Source organism: Euleptes europaea, chromosome 13, assembly GCF_029931775.1.
Source record: "Euleptes europaea isolate rEulEur1 chromosome 13, rEulEur1.hap1, whole genome shotgun sequence".
NCBI classification, from domain to species: Eukaryota; Metazoa; Chordata; class Lepidosauria; order Squamata; family Sphaerodactylidae; genus Euleptes; species Euleptes europaea.
Window position 1 is genome coordinate 44,113,677 of NC_079324.1, and position 19,315 is coordinate 44,132,991.

A 19,315-nucleotide genomic window follows, 5' to 3' on the forward strand; every position below is an offset into this window, starting at 1 on the left:
CCCGCCCTCTCTTTCTCCCGCCCCGGTAAGTGGTGTTGAGCTGCCCCAGGAGGACCGGGGGTGGCCGCGGGGTTGGGGCGCAGCCCCGAGGGCCAGCCCCAGGCCGCGGACTCGGGTTTGGCCGCTCCAGGAGGTCTGGGGGTGGCCGCGGGGTTGGGGCGCAGTCCTGAGGGCCGACCCTAGGCTGCGGACTCGGGACAATCCCAAACTCTATATTTTAACTGTAAAAATGGGGGGTCATCTTATACGCCCAGTCTTCTTGTATGCCGGAAAATACGGGTATTCAATGTGTTTTGCATACATTTGTCTTAGGAGTCCTTACAACAGTCTTATAGGGTAGGGCAATAGTAACTCTCCCACTCTGCAAATGGTGGAGGAGTTCTGAGGCTGCAGGGAGATTTGCTTAAGGCAATAAGGGGGAAAAACTGACACGGCGATTCAGAGGAATCCAAATTCCACACCCCATATCACATTCTGTGTTCCCACAGAACCACAACACACTCAGAGCCCTTTTCTTGGGACAAGGCCTTTTACCTGCAAATGCTGTCCATAAGACCTTAAGGGCAATAAAGATATTCAATTGAATGTTGAGGTGGTTTGGAAAGCATGTCTCTCCTCTCCCCCCCCCCCCCCATTGCAAGCACTACTGATGGTCATCATTTGGCCGGAGAAACTGAGTTCCTCAGCTGGCTGCAAAAACAGCAGCGTTTGGAACACCTCCCCAGAGACAGGATACTGGCATTAATTTCAGGGAGGGGAGGAATGGCCTCTTCTCAAAGAGCTGTTCCTCTCCTTTGCTGCTGACTCCCGCCCACACCACAGCCTGGGTTTGCACATCGTCATCCCAAGGAGGTGAGAGTACAAGGAGGCTGCTGGTGTGAAGGGCAAGGGAGAAGACAATTTGTCATCTGGTGGAGAAAAAAATCAAAAGAATGGGAGAAGGGTTACTTTGCATCACACCACTGAAGCCTTCAGCAGCAAAAGAGGGACACACTGGAGCAGCCGGTGCAAAACATGGCATGGTGGGACTGAATAGCTTTCCTGGCCTGCATGATAAACAGCATGATGGAGAGGTTCAAATGCTTGGTTTCGACATGGGAACCTCACGTTCCAATCCCTGCATTTATAATCTAGCTCACTGGAGGGGCTTGGGGCAGGCCGCCCTCATCCTGGCCAGCCTCACAGGGTTGTGGTGTGGGTTCTGAGCTTCTTGGAGGAAGATGGGATACAAAAAATATGGAATGCCTCCTACAGCTGCCATTACGGCCAGACCAGAACCTTTTGGCTGGGAAGGGCAGGGTAGAAATGTAATAAAATAAATAATGGTTATGGCAAGGTGGGTTTCTGCCTGCAACCTTGCTCCCTATGGGTCCATTCAGATTATTTAGCTTCCTGGATTAACATCAGTTCACAGGCCTGAGTAGCCAGATGGCTACCAAAGCTGCTGTTCTCGCCTCCTATGGTTGGCCTGTATCCAACCACACAGTGGGAAAAACTTGTTTCCTTAGGAGGGGGTGGCAATTTCTACTGATTTCTTCCTCCCGCTGCAGCCTGCTGAAATTTTGTTCCTGGGAGCTAGTGAATCTTCAGGAACTGTTGGGGAGGGAGTACTAGTGGGAGAGGGGAATTGGCAGAAAACATAAGTGCCGTTAAGTGTTTGGAATGTTGTTGGATATGGACACATGTCCTGTTTGGAATCCTGATTTCCTCCATGTGTCCCCCCTCCCAAATTCCACCCCCCGCCAACTTTATGAACCTTTCATATTCTCCAAAGTATCACTATACATGACACTGCAAAACCATGACCGATCTCTTTCTCTTTTGAAATACAGGCTCAGGGGACTGTGAATTTGATTGCAGCAGTGGTGTTGAGGGAGGCTGATTAAACTTCTCCCTGTGAGCCTTATTGGCAATCACAATTGTACCAACCCACAGTGGAAAAATCACAGGGAGAAGGTTCTTCTCATAGAAATGCCTGATATACATCCCTAAGCATTCATGCTGTGTAACCCACAGCACAATTAATGGCCACAGAGATCATCCAGAAACCTTGGCCATTTTTGCATGGTAATTAGCAGCGCGTTCCAGGCTGAATTGCCCCACATATTTTTTTTAAATTTTTCACGCTGAACCTTCATTCTGGAAGTGACTGCATACCTGCTTCGCATTACTTAAGAGCCCCTATAACGCGACCTTTTGTGTTTGCTCCACCCCCGCCATGAAGAATCTCCTGAAGGAACCGTGCAAAACAACAGCGGTGCGTTAGCTATGCACATGCTAATGGCTATGAACACAGGAACGAAGGCACAGGCGAGTGGGGGGGGTGGAATTCGGGACCATGAACAGGCATTTTTAAAGTCGCATTTTAAAAAAGAGCTGTGAGCCAGCATCAAAATTGACCATGCATAAATGGCCCTTGAAAAGAAGGGTTAAGTTCTGGTGCAGCTAAATGCCTTCTGCACTTTGTGGTGTGACTACAGTTAAGTCAAAATTCCAGCCTACTGGAGCCAAACAAAGGAAAGAATAATTATTGTTCCAGGATATTTAAACTTGGTACATCTAAAAGATGGACAGAATTTGATGCACTGAAACTTTTCTGCAGAGAGACTACAAAAATGTCCTGCAGGGAAATGCGTCATGCAGTACAACTGCTACAGTAAAATCTCCAGCTCTCCTCCCCTCTCCCACCTAAAATGCATATCAGTAACAATTTAAAAAGTGGGGAGATCAATCACAGATCGCCTGGCATCACATACAGTTTGAGCCTGACTCTCAGATTATTACATCTAAATGTCTCTTGGTATAAAGACGCCTTCCGACATTCAATTTCTCTTCTTGTGTTTTAACGCTGCAGGTACAGAACATGTGACCAAGCACATAGCTCAAAAAAGCAGGCAGAAGTCAGAGGCAAACTGGAATACTCATTAAAAGAAGACAACCATCTGTTGCACCTGTACTGAGAACAAAATTAGAATTGAGTCACTGGCAAAAGTGACTTAAGTCAACAAGATGCAAAACCAGCACCGCCAGTTTATTTGCATGTCCATCTCTACACTTAGATCATATAGATAATTCACAGTGGGTAGCCGTGTTAGTCTGTTTGTAGTAGTCAAAAAGGGCAAGAGTCCAGTAGCACCTTAAAGACTAACAAAAATATTTTCTGGTAGGGTATGAGCTTTCGTGAGCCACAGCTGAAGAAGTGAGCTGTGGCTCACGAAAGCTCATACCCTACCAGAAAATATTTTTGTTAGTCTTTAAGGTGCTACTGGACTCTTGCCCTTTTTGACTATTAGATCATATAGCTTCACCTCCATAAAGGAACAGCAGGGACCTCATTCCTCATGAGCAGAAAGTCTATTTTGCCCTTGCACAAAGGGATCTGGATTCCAGATGATCAATAGCAAGCAGAACAGCCTATTGGAAAGGTGGGAGGAAGCACGCATTTTCTTGACTCAGTGCTGCAGTATGTTCTCACCACCCGATGCAATGGTTGCAGATTATCAAAGAGGGGTTGTTTGGCCTACTCTGCATACTGGGACAAGGAGAGAAAGGTGCCAAACAAGAGAAGTGCTGAGGTTTGGTAGAGCGAGGAAACTGGAAAGGTCAATTTGCATAGCGAAATAGGTGCGTTTAAAAACCGGGGAACAGGGGGCAATGAATAGTCCCATGTGATGCGATATTGCTCCACCTAAGCCAGTGCAATCAGTAAATGCAGATGAGAGGGACAACTGAGAGTCACACGCACAAATGCAGAATATAAACAGAATCACATTTTTCTTTGAAACAGCGTATTATGGGCACGTCTTTAGCACAAGTCTTTAGTTGTGTGCACCAAAAGCTCCCTGCGAATGAGGGAGATTTACTGTCATGCCAAAATGATATTACAACTCTAAATATTTCCCAGCATGGTTCCTACATGAATGTAATCTGTTTGTTGCCACAAGCAAAAGATTTAGTAACAGATTTAAAGCCTTTAATCACTCTGTTTGGCTACTGCATCTCTTCTACTACATTCTAAGCATGCCCTGCAGTGTTGGATACAGGGATGATTGATAAACTGCAATCTATGGGCTATTAAGAAGAGCCTCAGTGGCTTTCACCAGGAGCCTGTCCCTGTGTCGCAGCGGTGGTGGAGTGGAGCCTATTGTCTTGAAACGGGGTGACTGCGGGAGTGTGCCAGCCTGGTGGTGTCAGCCGCCACCTGCTGCTAGCCCAAGAAGAGGTTTGCAACAGTCAGCAAGCAAAACAAATAGCAAAAACATAAAAGGTGCAAAAATTATTTAATATATCCTTAGGAAAGCTCTCCAATAGGGAGATAAGGAGTTGATGTTCTCTTTGGGTGAGTGAATTGTGGGTTAATTGTACTCTTCATCCAGTTTGTGCCCATCAGGTAAAAAAAACTGGCACTCTCTCCAAATGTGTGTGGGGTGTGAGATATGGACTAAGATTCTGGGAGGATATCGGGAAGGGAACCAACAACAAGGAGAGAGCGACAGCAGACAATGTTAGAGACTGCAAGGGTGGGTGGATCAAGTCTGGTTTCAACTCTGTAGGGGGCTCTTCTGGCTTGGGGAGGGCTTTAACTGACTGAAGTGATGGAAGAGGTGGAAGTATGAGAATGACGGGATGTGCGGAGGTATGTGAATCGAGACTGCTCCGGAGGAGTCTTGGGCAAGCTGTTATGGAGAAGGGACCACCTAGGCCAGAGACAGTAGGCACAGCTTCCAATAAAGTAAGAGACAAGGCAGCAGCACTGGCAAGCTGGGCCTTGCTGACTTTTGAATACCGATACAATGGCTACTAGTTATGATGGCTCCATAGCCCCTCCATGCTTAAAGGCTTACACTCCTGCACACCAGTGTGAGGGAGACAGCAGCGCTGGGTGGACGGACACTTGTTTTCTAGCTCTGTTTATGGCCTTCCTGGTGGCATCTGATTGGCTTCTGTAAGAAATGGGAATGCTGAAAGGGCCCTTGATCTGATCCAGTGGGGCTTTCCCTATGTTCTTGTGAGAAAAGAAAAAATAGATTTTGCACAGCGTTGCAGGTGCAACTAATCAGGCCCATCAAAGCGAGGTAGAAGGCAGGAAAGAGGATGAGGGTGACTTCCTTACACACAGTGTGAGAGCCAGGTATGAAGCAAACAACTGCGAGCACAACATTTGCTACAAAGAGCAGCAGCAACTGCCCTGGCCCAGCCTTGTCAGGAAGCAGCTCTGCTCCACGAGCTGAGAAATGCACAAGGAAGCATTCAATTACTTGCCAATTAAGTATATCTGATCATGCTGGAAACAACTGCCGGAGGCTTCGTGTGCAGCTGGAACACTGCCTGCCTTGGCCAGCTTTCCAGATGCCTGGGGACCAAAGCACACAGGCCACTTTCCTGCTTTACTTGCTTAGTGGCACAGGCCACACAATCTCCACTGCACACAATCTCTAATCCAGCGGCCATCAAGCGGAGAGTTTTGGTGGCCAGTTAGCCCTTAAAGGTGCCCTTATTTATAATGTGAAACAAGAACATAGCAGGTCACAGCTCAGTGGTGTAGCTGATGCTTTAGCACAGGTGAGAGCAGAATTTATGCTTCTGGGAGCCGCCTGATTTTTTCCTGCCAGTCTTAAAATGGCTGCTTGCACAAAAATTAAATGGTTTCAGAGCAGGTCTGATGCAGGGGCAAAGATGCAACAGGACACTCCTTTCCTGTCCAAAGCAAGGGTGCATGTTTGGGAGGGCATATGAAGGAGAAGGGAGAGTCAGATGGGAAAGTGTGCTGGAGCTGTCATTTTCTCATACAGAAGAAAGGTGTGTGCATACATGCATGAATACACTTCCTTTGTTTGAAAGAAGACAAAATTCCTTGGTAGCTTTAAAGGGAAGGATCAGTTAGTGATTTCAGCAGCACTGGAAGAGGGACAGGGAGCTACTGCGTTTACTCAAAAGGAAGACAACCCTGAAAGAGTGAGCACACTCACACCCCATTCCTCTGACCTCATAAGGACATAAGAAAAGCCATGCTGGATCAGACCAAGGCCCATCAAGTCTAGCAGTCTGTTCACACAGTGGCCAACCAAGTGCCTTAGGAAGCCCCCAAACAAGATGACTGCAGCTGCACCATCCTGCCTGTGTTCCACAGCAGCTAAGGTAACAGACATGCTCCTCTGATCCTGGAGAGAATGGAGATGCATCATGACTAGTATCCATTTTAACTAGTAGCCATGCATACCCCTTTCCTCCATGAACATGTCCACTTCCCTCTTAAAGCCTTCCAAGTTGGTAGCCATCACCACATTTTGGGGAAGGGAGTCCCACAATTTAACTATGCGTTGCGTGAAGAAATACTTCCTTTTATCAGTTTTTAATCTCTCACCCTCCAGTTTCAGCAGATGACCCCGCATTCTAGTATTATGGGAGAGGGAGAAAAACTTCTCCCTGTCCACTCACTCCAAACCATGCATAATTTTATAGACCTCTATCGTGTCTCCCCTCAGCCGCCTTCTTTCCAAGCTAAACAGTCCTAAGCGTTTTAACCGCTCCTCATAGGGCAGTTGCTCTAGTCCCCTGATCATTCCTCTGCTTCCCTGCGCCTGATGGCTGGGGCAGACCACAAGTTCAAATGCAATTCCAGCACAAGCACTGCTTGCCCTAAAACTAGCAGGCACTGAAACCCCATCAGCTTGGCAGAGTCACAGCAATGACAGATGAAACATAAGCCTTGAGCTGGCATAAGGGAACGAATGGGGCAGAGGCAGAAGCACATACAGGCATCGGTATCTTGGACAGTTCCTTGCCGATGCAGTTTTTCATGATGCTCCAGAGGTTAAGGCTGTAGTTGGGTTTGTCTGGGATTCGAGTCCGTCTGCTCTTCTTGGACATGACATCTTTTCCTGTAACGTCAAAGCTGGACCGAGTGGAGCACTCAAACACCTGGGGAGGAAGCACAGCCAATTTTAGTCAAGGGTCTAATATTTCCAATGACCTTTCCCCAGCTCTGCACACATGGACGTGTCCCCCAGCCCACAACGCTTTTTAAAAAATACTGCCAAATATGCAAGCCTAAAGGAGGGGGATTTAAGCACCAAACTGTACCTCCCTTCCTGCACTGAGTGACGTAAAATCACTTGAGGGGCCTCTCCATGGAATCGATAAGGGACTGAGAAACCCCCAAGTCCAATTCTCCAACAAATTGCAACACACTGACCTTCTCCTCAATTAACCTGGGTTGGCAAGCAGAAGGCACTGAAGTCTGCAGATCTTTCCCATTTCCCCCTCTCCCCAGAAGCCATTTCCGACACTGGGAAAGTTGATTCCTGGGGTGGCGGCACTGACATGGGTCAGCGGGCTGCAGTGAGAAGGGTGAAGGGGATGATCTCATCCTTCCTGCTTCTTCCCATCACTGGAGCTCCACCGATGGGAAGGAAGCGATTTCACTCCTTTCTCCCTGAATTCTATTGAATCCATCAGACATTCCCTATTTGAATGTATTTTTCTAATTCGGGTAGAAGTTGATAATAATATTGTTACATCAAATTTTGGTCACTTTTAAAAGATCATTTATGTGCCTATCAAAATCTGGCCAGAATCTCCCTCTTACTATACACATCTGCATGGGCCTCACACCAGCTCTTCAGCACCAATGTTTATTGTTACAAGTAACAGTGGCTGGGCTCATGAGAGAAGGGCTCATGTAAAGGGGATAAGCCAGAAGAAGAACTAGTTTTTCCTTGTCCATAAGTGTGTTAGATGCCTGTAAAATGGAAGCAAATACTGCTAGCAGTAGAAAAGAGTCCTGTAGCACTTCAAAGACTAACAAAATTTCTGGCAGGGTATGAGCTTTCATGAGTCACAGCTCACTTCTTCAGATAACAGCTAGAATGTGAGTCTATCTGTCCTTAAGTAGAGAAGAGTGAATTCAGACACCCCAGTGGCAATAGCATGTAAATGTCAGTAGCAGGTAAATAATAACAGCAGGCGTGATTGGATTGGATGTGATCTGCAGAGGGATAGCAGACGTAGAGAAATCAGCTAGCTCAACATGTATACGTATTTCCTGTGCATGCAAAAAATTATTTTTAAACAGTATGTTAATTTAAAAAGGTATCCTATCAAACAGAGTTTCTATTTGAAATGCTGAAGAGCTACTTTTGGAGTTATGCTCACTCACTTTCAGAGTAGGATCGCTAACCTCCAGGTACTAGCTGGAGATCTCCCGCTATTATAACTGATCACCAGCCGATAGAGATCAGTTCACCTGGAGAAAATGGCCTCTTTGGCAATTGGACTCTATGGCATTGAAGTCCCTCCCCTACCCAAACCCTCCCCTCCTCAGGCTCCGCCCCAAAAATCTCCACATCTTTCCCAACCCGGAGCTGGCAACCCTGTTTCAGAGTTATGCAGCCCACTCACTCCTTGACATTTTGTGGCTGGCTCTGCCTCCCATGGCAGCCATTTTGTCGTTGCGCCCACCACCTGTCAGAATTCCAAAGGTGACTGCAAGCTCAAAAACGTTGGGGACTCCTAGAGACAGTGATATTTTGTTGCTTATGTCTCCAATCATCCCAAATTACGCAAAGAACAGAACACGCCGCCCAGTGTACTAGATGGTGGTCTGGCTCCAGACTAAAGTTTCCAACCCACTGTGTTCAATCCCTGCCCAGCAATCTATGTCCCCTCTTTGCTCACATATTTTGGAAAATGCCAGAATTAGAAACAAGAGGCTGATGTCCGACCCTGATCACTCTTAGGATATGCATGCCACCATCGGACTGGGTTCATGAAAAACACCCCAGAGCAAAGAGAACCAATCCTGGGTTCTTGCCATTTCTGGAGCCCTATCCAAGTACACTCACGCTGTCCTCTAGATTCCAGTCCTCAGCACGACCTTCACTGGCCCCGCTCAGGTTGCTGTCAGTGCGTCTGCAGAAAACACAAAGATGACAGCAGGAGGTGAAACAGGACATGGTGACCCAATGCAGTACGCAAACAACACCTGCCCGCTGGAGAATGTACCACTGAGGGAGTCACAAAGGGTAGGTTCTGATATGTAAAATGAACTACGTCACATTCTTACCAATCCAGCTTCTGTGCCCAAGCCAAGCTCTGTAATGTACGCAGCTGGGAAGCCAGCCTCATGTTGAGCCTGGAGTTTCCCCAGGCTCCTTCGCCTGTGTGTTCTATTGGACAATGGACTACAGCCGCCCAATCAGGGACTTGAGGGGGCGTGGCCCCAGGTGGCTGGGCTGGCATATAAGTCAGGTTTGTTGCACAGTTCAGCAGTTCAGTTCTAGTTCGTTCAATAAAGCAGTTGTTGTTGGAACTCCGTCTCCGGCCTCGTGTACCACCTACGCACATATAATAGGCTCCTTATCGCAGAAGAGCCCCATGGCGCAGAGTGGTAAGCTGCAGTACTGCAGCCCAAGCTCTGCTCACGACCTGAGTTCGATCCCAATGGAAGTTGGTTTCAGGTAGCCAGCTCAAGGTTGACTCAACCTTCCATCCTTCCGAGGTTGGTAAAATGAGTACCCAGCTTGCTGGGGGTAAAGGGAAGATGACTGGGGAAGGCACTGGCAAACCACCCCATAAAACAAAGGCTGCCTAGTAAATGTCGGGTTGTGACATCACCCCCATGGGTCAGGAATGACCTGGTGCTTGCACAGGGAACCATTACCTTTTACCTTATTGCAGGGAAGGTGAAGTGAGTTCTGGGCAGCTGCTGTCACCCAGAGCCTAAGACACAGAGACGCTGACTGGCTGCACAGGAGGAAGTTATCCCTTTGCCTTCAGGGTGAATGCAACCAGCCTATTAATTTACAGAGCAGCCTTCCAAATGTGTTAGGAGAAGGCAACCTGACCTCTTTGAAACAGCAGACATTGAAAAGGGCCCACACGGCCAAGCCACACCTACCTGTGGAGTTTCGTGGGATCTGCAGCTACTGTGATGAAAGATGGCGCGTCCTCCATGGCATCAAAGTATTCTGTGTCCTCATCTTCGTCGCTGGCTTCCCCTTTCACGGTCAGCACGTTCCCTGCTGGCACAGAGGGACATTCGGATAAGCTTGCTGCCAACCCTCCCCCACACTCCCCACATCAACATATTTGACAAGCAAAACAAAGGCAGGTGGTTCAAGAAGTAGAGATGCATGACAGAACCCTTACACAGAATCTGTCTCTCCTGACTGAGCTCTACCAGATGTCTGCTCTAAGTGCCCATCCACCATTCTGATTCTGATTCTACAGCTGTGGGAACTTCAGCAGTAACTATTTTGCTTGTCATTTGCATTTTGCAATTACTCCATATTTCAACCAATCAAAAACAGGGGTCTTGTAGACCTTTCAAGACAAACCAATTTTTACCGAATCACCCAGCTTGGACAGCCAGCATGGTGTAGTGGTTAGGAGCAGTGGATTCTAATCTGGAGAACCAGGTTCGATTCCCCACTCATCCACATGAGCAGCAGACTTTAATCTGGTGAACCGGGCTGGTTTCCCCACTCCTACACATGAAGGTGATTTTGGGCCAGTCACAATTCTCTCCGAACTCTCTCAGCCTCACCTATCTCACAAGGTGTCTGTTGGGGGGAGGGGAAGAGAAGGTGATTGTAAGCCGCTTTGAGACTCCTTAAAGGTAGAGAAAAGTGGGGTATAAAAACCAACTCTTCTTCTTCTTATGCCAGAATTTAAAAAGTCAGTCTTAAAGTATTACAAGACTTCTATTTGTTTTTGTACCAACAGCCTAATAAGGGTATCCCACTGGAATTTGTTTCCAAACCTCAGTCCACATTTACAACTCTTTAATGAAGGTAGTGTATATCTGTGCACCTCATCCCCAATTGTGAACTAACACATTTTGCTTTTGTCGCTGTTGCTAAATTTAGCTCCAGAGCTCTCCAGTTGAACATGAAATTCCTATAATTTTCTGCACTGAAATCAACAGAAAAGCTCCCAAAAGACAAAGAACATTGTGTTTTTCAGAGCATGGCATATGAACCATCACTCAAATAAGAGCTTAAATGAAACATTAAAGGAATCTATATATTATATATATCAAATGCACCCCCTATTACCACGGCCACCCATCTTTAACATCACCAAAATGTCTTTGTTAGACTCAAGATGACGATCCATCAGCAGAAAATTGCCTTGCAAGTTCAGTGGGCAGATTTCATTCCTTTAGAATTGCCATTCATCACTGTCACTCGAAATGTACCGCATGTGTAGATCTTTAGCTTATGAGCTATGGCCTTGTCCCACTGTTGCTTTTGGTAAGCAATGGAAGAATTAGCTCCATTCTTTACTCACCCTTGAGATTTTCTGCTTTCAAATTAATCCTGGGATATGTCCTGTCTACACGGAAGATTGCATTAAGTCAGAGACTGAGCCTCGTCTTAAGGAGCACTGTGGGACCAAATGACTCATCCCACAACACTGGGAAGCGGTGGCTCTTTCACGTCTTGAAAATTGGACTGGAGACCTTTTAGATGCACCAATTAAGGGGCCTGCAGCATCTAACAGATGTGCCATCACTACTAGCATGTCCAGAGACCAGTGGTACAGCGTCTATTTTCATCTGCTCCAAGTAAAGCGGCGGAAGAATAAATTGAAGCTCAACCCAGACGAGACTGAAAAGATGATGCTGGGGAACTCTGAGAATCGGCTGGATGAGGAAATGTCTCTTCTGGATGGGAGTGCACTCTCTGAAAGATCAGGTTCACCGTTTGGATACTCCCCCTGGATCATGGATACCTTTGGTGGATTTGATAGCCTCGGCCTCTATCCCGTTGTTGGACCTCCATAATAATTGGTTGGCCATTGGGAGAGACATGATACTGGACTAGAGGGACCACTGGTCTGATCCAGCAGGCCTCTTCTTCATACACAACCAAAACACAGAAACATAAGCACAGTCACACCCCTGTCCAACAGCACAGCCCAACGGAGCTTGCCTGCACTGTTTTGCTTTGAGAAAGCAAGAACTTTATGCAAAGCAGGAGTAATATAGTTTTCTGCACTGAAATCAACAGAAAAGCTTCCATAGGACAAAGAACATTGTACTTTTCAAAGCATAACATATGAGCCATCACTCAAATAAGAGCTTAAATGAAACGTTAAAGGAATATATATATTATATACATATCAAATGCACCCCCGTTACCACGGACACCTATCTTGTGTGTGTGTGTGTAAAGTGCCGTCAAGTTGCAGCCAACTTATGGCGAAAACCCTTTTGGGGTTTTCATGGCAAGAGACTAACAGAGGTGGTTTGCTAGTGCCTTCCTCTGCACACCACCAAAATGTCTTTGTTAGGCTCAAGATGACGATTCATCAGCAGAAAATTGCCTTGCAAGTTCAGTGGGCAGATTTCATTCCTTTAGCCAGCTTGGTGTAGTGGTTAAGAGAGGTGGTTTGGAGTGGTGGAGTCTGATCTGGAGAACCGGGTTTAATTCCACCACTCCTCCACATGAGTGGCGGAGGCTAATCTGGTAAACTGGATTTGTTTCCCCACTACAACACATGAAGCCAGCTGGGTGACCTTGGGCCAGTCACACTCTCTCAGCCCCACCTACCTCACAGGGTGTCTGTTGTGGGGAGGGGAAGGGAAGGTGATTATAAGCTGGTTTGAGTCTCCCTTAAATGGTAGAGAAAGTCGGCATATAAAAACCAACTCTTCTTCTTCTTCTATTCAGCATTTTCACTTGCCTGGAATGTTTTGCTCTGAGAAAGCAAGGACTTTATGCAAGGCAGGACAAGTAATTTGCCCTAGGGGTAGCCGCCAGAGTTGGGATGGAGGCGGAAACCCACCTTTGGGTGCACGGGTGACAGTATTCACAGTGAGTCCTGGGGCTCCTCGACAGGCCCGTTCCAAGCTGTTGTGCTGCTTGGCTAACTGCTCAATGGTTTCCTCCAGGCGGGTCCGCTGCTCACGCTCGTACTGGAGCGCACGCTGCCATTTCCGGCTGTGAGTCTCAGCTAACTCTAGGAAATCCCGGCAAGCCTGCAGGAAACAAGAGAACTCTGGTCAAGATTGGGGCATGAGCTGACTGCAGAGGTTTAGAAATGCCACTGTGAGAGCAGCGCTGCGTGTAGCGGAAGAGAAGGGCTAATATTACTGATTTGTTTGCTCGCCCTGTACACGTACAGAATTATGCAAGTGGGTTCAGTATACATACCATTTGTAGCATTTCTGGGCATGGAATTCGGATTGCAGAATTTCCGGGTGCATAATTTTTAATTGTCTTGTTTTTTGCACAGAAGACATGGAACCTTGGTTAAAACCGGCACAATGAATTATGTTCCGGAAGACAATCCAGAATGGGGAGTCAGTTCAGACAGAAAGTAGTGTCACATGACCCCACCCCTCCTATCAGCATCCCTCTCCCTTTATCGATCTGTGCACGGGTATTCTATCACACTAGTCAGCAATGCTCCTGTTACCCCTTTGCAACTGCAAATATGCAGTCTTAAAATGCTAAGTGGAATAAATCATGCAAACAGAGCACACATAGCCTGCACACTTTACACTAGAAATATATCCACACAACTTGGGGTCGTGTTCGTGCAGGATTTTGATCTGTGGGGCACACACATCACCTTGGGCACAGGTGCAAATCTCGTATATACAGAGCTGACTCTTTCCCCACACTCCCTCACCCATGAGCCAAACAGGAGTGGCAGTCCTCTTTCCCTGTTCAGTAGTGAACCAGAGTCCAGTACAAATAGCTGTCTCCTGGGCAGCAATTAGAGGCAGGCTCCAGCAAACTGCACCTGCCAGCTTAAAAGCCCTTCCTTTACAGGTACAAAGAAGACAGGACAGGTTCCTGGGGAACTGGCTTGCTGGCATTCAGGGCTGCAAAGGCAAGGGCAGAGCCTTTGTACAAATTCCTGATTCCAAACACTCAAGATCAGAATTCATCCATGACAACTGGTTTCTAAACCGTCTATCCTAACGACTTTAGTTGTATTTTACATTTAAAAGCCAAGATATACAACCCGCTCACCCCACAATATAAAGGTATCAGCACCTCATAGTCCAGAGTTAGCCCCAGCTGCTAGGTTGTGTAGCACCTCTGAAAGATGACCAGTTAAGCAAGTCTCTCAGCAAAAGAAGACTCCCCCCCAAAAAAAGTGAATAAAAGATGCAACTCAACTTTGTCTTCTGGTTAGCAAAGACTCTCATGCCACTACTACTGAACATTTATCAGCACAGATAGCTAGGGTTGCCAGCTCCAGGTTGGGTTGCCATCTCCTGGAGATTTTAGAGGTGAAGCCTAAAAAGGGCAGGATTTGGGGAGGGGAGTGGGGTATAATGCCATACAGTCCACCTTCCAAAGCAGCCATTTTCTCCAGGTGAACTGATCTCTGTCGCCTGGAGATCGGTTATAATCCCAGATCTCCAGCTGCCACCTGGAGGTTGGGAATCCTACTGACAGCCCTGTTCAGCCATTTTGATGAGAGGAGCAGGGGAATAAAGCTCCAACTCCCCCAGATGGTTTGCCAGTTCATGTCATCACAGATGCTGCCCATCCTCACTCTCCCGTTCTCTCTGCAGCTGGCAACCGAACATCCAGATGGGGCTCAACCGGGCCTACAGGCTGCCTGCCGCTGGACCCTAACCTACACACCGTATCAAACAAATAGCTTTTACAAGGGTCCTTTTTGGGTCAGAAGCTTCTCCTAGAACGCTAGAGCAGGCAGACGAAGTTGGTGTTAGTTTGGAGGGACCCCTCCCTGGTGTCAGTTTCAGAAAGTAGACTGCCGTCTTGACTATTGTGACTACAGTTAGGGTTTATACTGTGGGACTGGAACAAGGAACAAACAGCAATCATAAAAGGTATATTTGGGGGGTTTAAGCAATGAAGTCCTGATTTTGTTGGTGGCAAAACACAAAACAAAAATTTCCTCGTCAAAGCCATCAACCAGACTGTTAGACACTATCCAAGTTGCCCGTGGCTAGTAAGAAACATTTCAAATGGCCAGGTTCAGAATGATGTGCCATATATGGCTAACAAAGATATGTGTGGGCCAGGAGGCTAGCAAACAAACAAACAAACAAAAAGAGCTTTTAACTTTTGGATTTATTTGCAAGGTTGCCTTACACTAGACATTGGGAGTTTTGAAATGGCACTCCGCCTGTTTAATTTCTGCCTACATCTCCCTTGCGCTTTCAAACATCTCTATCATGAATACTAGGAAATTAGCTTTGTGGTACTCCTCTGATCTTGCAAGCGGGAGGGAGGAATGGGCTTGTAATCTCTGAATTATTGCACACAAAGCATAACTGGATTATAAATTATGCCGTCTCCAGATTACTTACTTCAGTAATCTCTACTCGTGAACCTCCAAAGCCCGTTTGCAATTATCTCCTTTCCTCTACAGAACCTTAGCAGTCCTTTTTACTGCAAGAGTAAAAGCCTCTTAAATAAAGCTCTGTAATTACAGGTGATGTTCTGGAATGTCTTATTTGAAAACATTCCTTCCCCCACAACTGGGGACAGCTGGTAATTTCCATATTAACGCTCTGCTAAGCTTGGGGGGGACGGGCGGGGGGGATGGCCTCAGCCTGCAGGCAGACTGGATTCTTCTAGTGCAGAGAAGAAGCTTTTTCTGGCAGGCAGGGGTTGTATGGAGAAAGGGAAGGTCAACACTGCTGTCTGGTCTCCTGCCGCTGCAGCATGTCACGGCAATAGCCAAGCGTTCCCAAAGGTGCTGAATTCCCTGGCTTGCTCATTAACCCGCTGCTGGTCCTCACAATCTGGAATTAGGTACGTGGAAGGAAAGAGCAGATTCCATGGCAGAATGTGCATGCAAGGCAGAGCACTAAGAAAAGTGCTCATCCATCCATCTCACCTTCCCTGCCTTTCATCTTTGTAAATATTAAAGACTCCCACTGTGTCATGTTCGTTCTCTCATCACAGGGAATTTTATTGCTTTTAGCGTGGAGGCCATAAGGCTCTGGGCATTAACAGCAGTCTGCCTGTGTCCCTGACATCCCTTCGCTCCATTTGCCCCCGAAACAGGAAGCTAAAGCTCTCAAAGTGCTATGCTGCATAGCCAGCCGGTTTTGTGTTTTCCCTCCAGTGAAATGCCTTCCTGCCACTGCTTGTCCAGCTGTCACGGCCTAATGCTGACTGCTGAATATGGACTTTGAAAAGAGAGAGAAGAAAGAAAGAAAGAAAGAAAGAAAGAAAGAAAGAAAGAAAGAAAGAAAGAAAGAAAGAAAGAAAGAAAGAAAGAAAGAAAGAAAGAAAGAAAGAAAGAAAGAAAGGAAGGAAGGAAGGAAGGAAGGAAGGAAGGAAGGAAGGAAGGAAGGAAGGAAGGAAGGAAGGAAGGAAGGAAGGAAGGAAGGAAGGAAGGAAGGAAGGAAGGATAGATAAGGTAATTTTTAGGACTTTTATGAATTTGAGATGGAGTAAGAAGAAGAGTTGGTTTTTATATGCTGGCTTTCTCTACCTTTTTAGGAGAATCAAACCAGCTTACAATCTACTTCCCTTCTTCTCCCCACAACAAACACCTTGTGAAGTAGGTGGGGCTGAGAGAGTTCTGAGAGAACAGTGACTAGCCCAAGGCCACCCAGCAGGCTTCATGTGGAGGAGTGGGAAAACCAACCCGGTTCTCCAGATTAGAGTCCACCACTCTTAACCTCTTTTAAAGAAAGAAAGACCAGTGCTTCCTTGTCATACATAACCCATTCGATCCACCTTGACTTCAGTTGAAACGAGTTTAGCCAGGAGGTTAGGCAGCTTCACCTTTTAGGAACTACAAAAACCTATTTTCTAACAAACCACAAATGGTGATTTCGCACATTTCTCCCAGTTGCCAATCGCTATTGAAGTGCCCCCTCATTAACGTAGAGTCCAACGGAGCAATGAGGGCAAGGTGGCTGGTGTGAGCTTACAGCTTGCTTTATTGGCCAAGAAGTCATAACCTGGTGAGCCAGGATCCAGACAAACAGCTCCGCGATCCTGTCACACCAAGGGAGGGCAAATGCAAGAGGTTTTATAGACATTTGACATTCCAATACAACGATACATTTACTTAACATCCGATATTAGCTTGTCAATGCAACGTCATTAGTTTCTACAGCGCCTGCGTGAGCCTCGCTACACTAATGAATGGAGAGTTCAGAGTGTTCCTTTGCAGGATGAAGGGAAAGTTATCTGAAGGGGGATTAATAGGTGGGAGGGAGGCTATTGGAGCCTTTCCTCATGCGAGAGGAAAGATTCCAGCCTTCGAAATGTGTGTGTGCCTACGTGCTAACTTTCAAGTGTATGCAAGAGAGAAGGAGAGGAGGGGCCATTGGGAACAGCTTCTGTGGTTCTGTTTGAAAGCAGCGTATGCGTGTAGCTTGCGTGTCTGAATGTGATTACTTCGGCACAACACTATCAGACTGGAGACAGGGAGGCGGATGGCTTGCCTGAGCTGGGCTGGGCTGCGGCAACTCCTGAGTTTACTGTCAGCACTTAGCAGCAGGAACAGTGTCAGTAGAACATAGCCTGAGAATCGCTGCCCAGGCTTCACTGAGGCGTTCTCTCTCCTTCCCATGAGACTAAGGTTTCTTGAAGTCAGGTCTTAAGCTGTGTCCATGGAACAGCTTAGGGGAAGGCAGGCGGACACAGCCGGCTTGTCTTTATATCTTATATATCAATAGAACGCAAGTACCCCCGTGGCCTGAAGGCAGCCTTGTAGGCTACGGGACCTGGCACAAGGGTGAAGCTTTGCCTTGTCTCGTGCCCCTCCTGTTTTGCCTGTTGCCTAAATCTACCGGTAGGGTCCTTATATACAGTGTCTGGTACATTTTAAGCATTGATTTAAACATAAAACCGGGGGGGGGGGGGTTAATAGAACAGCAGAAATCAGACTTAACAAATGGGGAACTCATAAGGACTTGCAGGGGCATCTTATTTCCCACACACACACTATTTCCTCTTACCTGAAAGGCCCCATACTCCTCCCCTTTTCCTGCTTCCTTCTCTTTCCCACCCAGCAGCTAATCTACCTTTATATGCCCTCCTGTCTTGAGTTTTCCCTCCTTCCCTCACCCTGGCAGCCTCTCCCAACTTTGCATGGTCCGCCTGGGACTAGTTGCACAGTAGAACCTGCAAAAACTTGCTGGGGCACCTCACTTTTCTCTGCATCCTCTCCCCACAATATTTCCTCTTTTCCTCCTCCTGGTAGTCCCCTTATCCTCACCTTTCCCTGCTTCCCTTTCTCCTTCCCACCCACCAACCAACTAACCCTTTCTCTGCCCCCCATCTTCAGCGACATTTATTATTGATGTACTTCATTTAGACCCCAGCTTTGTCTACAATAAGAACCGGAAGCAGCTTCTGTCACTCTCCTCTCTATTCTCACAACAACTCTGTGAGTTAGGCTAGGCTGAGAGTGTGTGATTTGCCCAACGTCACCCAGTGAGCACCATGGCAGACTGAGGGATCAAACCTGATTCCCCTAGTCTGAAATTCTAACTACTACACTGAATTTTATGAGGTGGTTGATGTTGAACAGTAGCAAGTATCTAAGACGGGGTGATTCGTACAAGTCACCTGATGGTTGCTGGTAGGGCTGGCCCTAATAATTGCTCCCTCAAAAGCCAAACCAACCCTGGAAGGGTCCCTGCACCCTCCCTTCAGCTGCCTTTCACTGACAGAAACCAAGACTTGAAGGCTAGGAATAATGTTGTGGTTGCCTAGGAACCACCACAATGGCCACTGAGAGAGCATTAATTTTTTTAAAGCTATTGATGTTGCTTCTATTATTTGGAGGGTGGGTGGGTTGCACATTTTTCAGGTGTGTAGAAAGATCCATCTTATCTGTTCATGGTCCCAGTCTCTGAATTTAAGTATCCACAGGCAGGGCCACGTTGAGAATTGGATACACTGACCACCCCATGGAGAAAGGGTCACCACTAAACTACCCCAATCAGATAACTTTCACTGTTTTATTTTGGCATTCTCATGACATGATGCGCCTGTATAGAACTGGCACCTGCCATCCTCAGCTGGCCCAGATGGAGAAGATGGCATGTTAATCCCCCTGTAAAGGAGGCACGGGGGGAGTTCTGCTCTTTCCTTGCTAATGGCCTCCACAAACACAACTCAGTTTCTGCATACTGGTACTTTCTGTTGAAGTACATCGCTCATGTGATTAATGCCGAACCTCCCGACACAGCAGGTGGGCTGGGCTTCTTCTTGCTCCCTTTTTCAAAGGCAGAGCAATCAGCTTTTTATCAGATGTAAACACAAATTGTCCACCCTTTAGGAGATAATCTATGGTTCCCAGAGTAATCCTAATTCCGATAAACATCCGTTCCTTCTTACGGCATTAC

The 19,315-nt window shown here is 47.0% G+C and overlaps 1 protein-coding gene across 1 annotated transcript in view; it reads right to left on the reverse strand.

The window, feature by feature from the left end:
* Window positions 1-19,315, reverse strand: part of OSBP2 (oxysterol binding protein 2) — a 140,176-nt gene that overhangs the window by 10,339 nt on the left and 110,522 nt on the right. The window contains exons 4-7 of the mRNA XM_056859290.1: window positions 12,793-12,985; window positions 9,899-10,019; window positions 8,844-8,910; window positions 6,757-6,921 (exon numbers count right to left, since the gene is read on the reverse strand). Coding sequence (XP_056715268.1) covers window positions 6,757-6,921; window positions 8,844-8,910; window positions 9,899-10,019; window positions 12,793-12,985 — 546 coding nt within the window. The remainder of the gene's footprint in view (window positions 1-6,756; window positions 6,922-8,843; window positions 8,911-9,898; window positions 10,020-12,792; window positions 12,986-19,315) is intronic.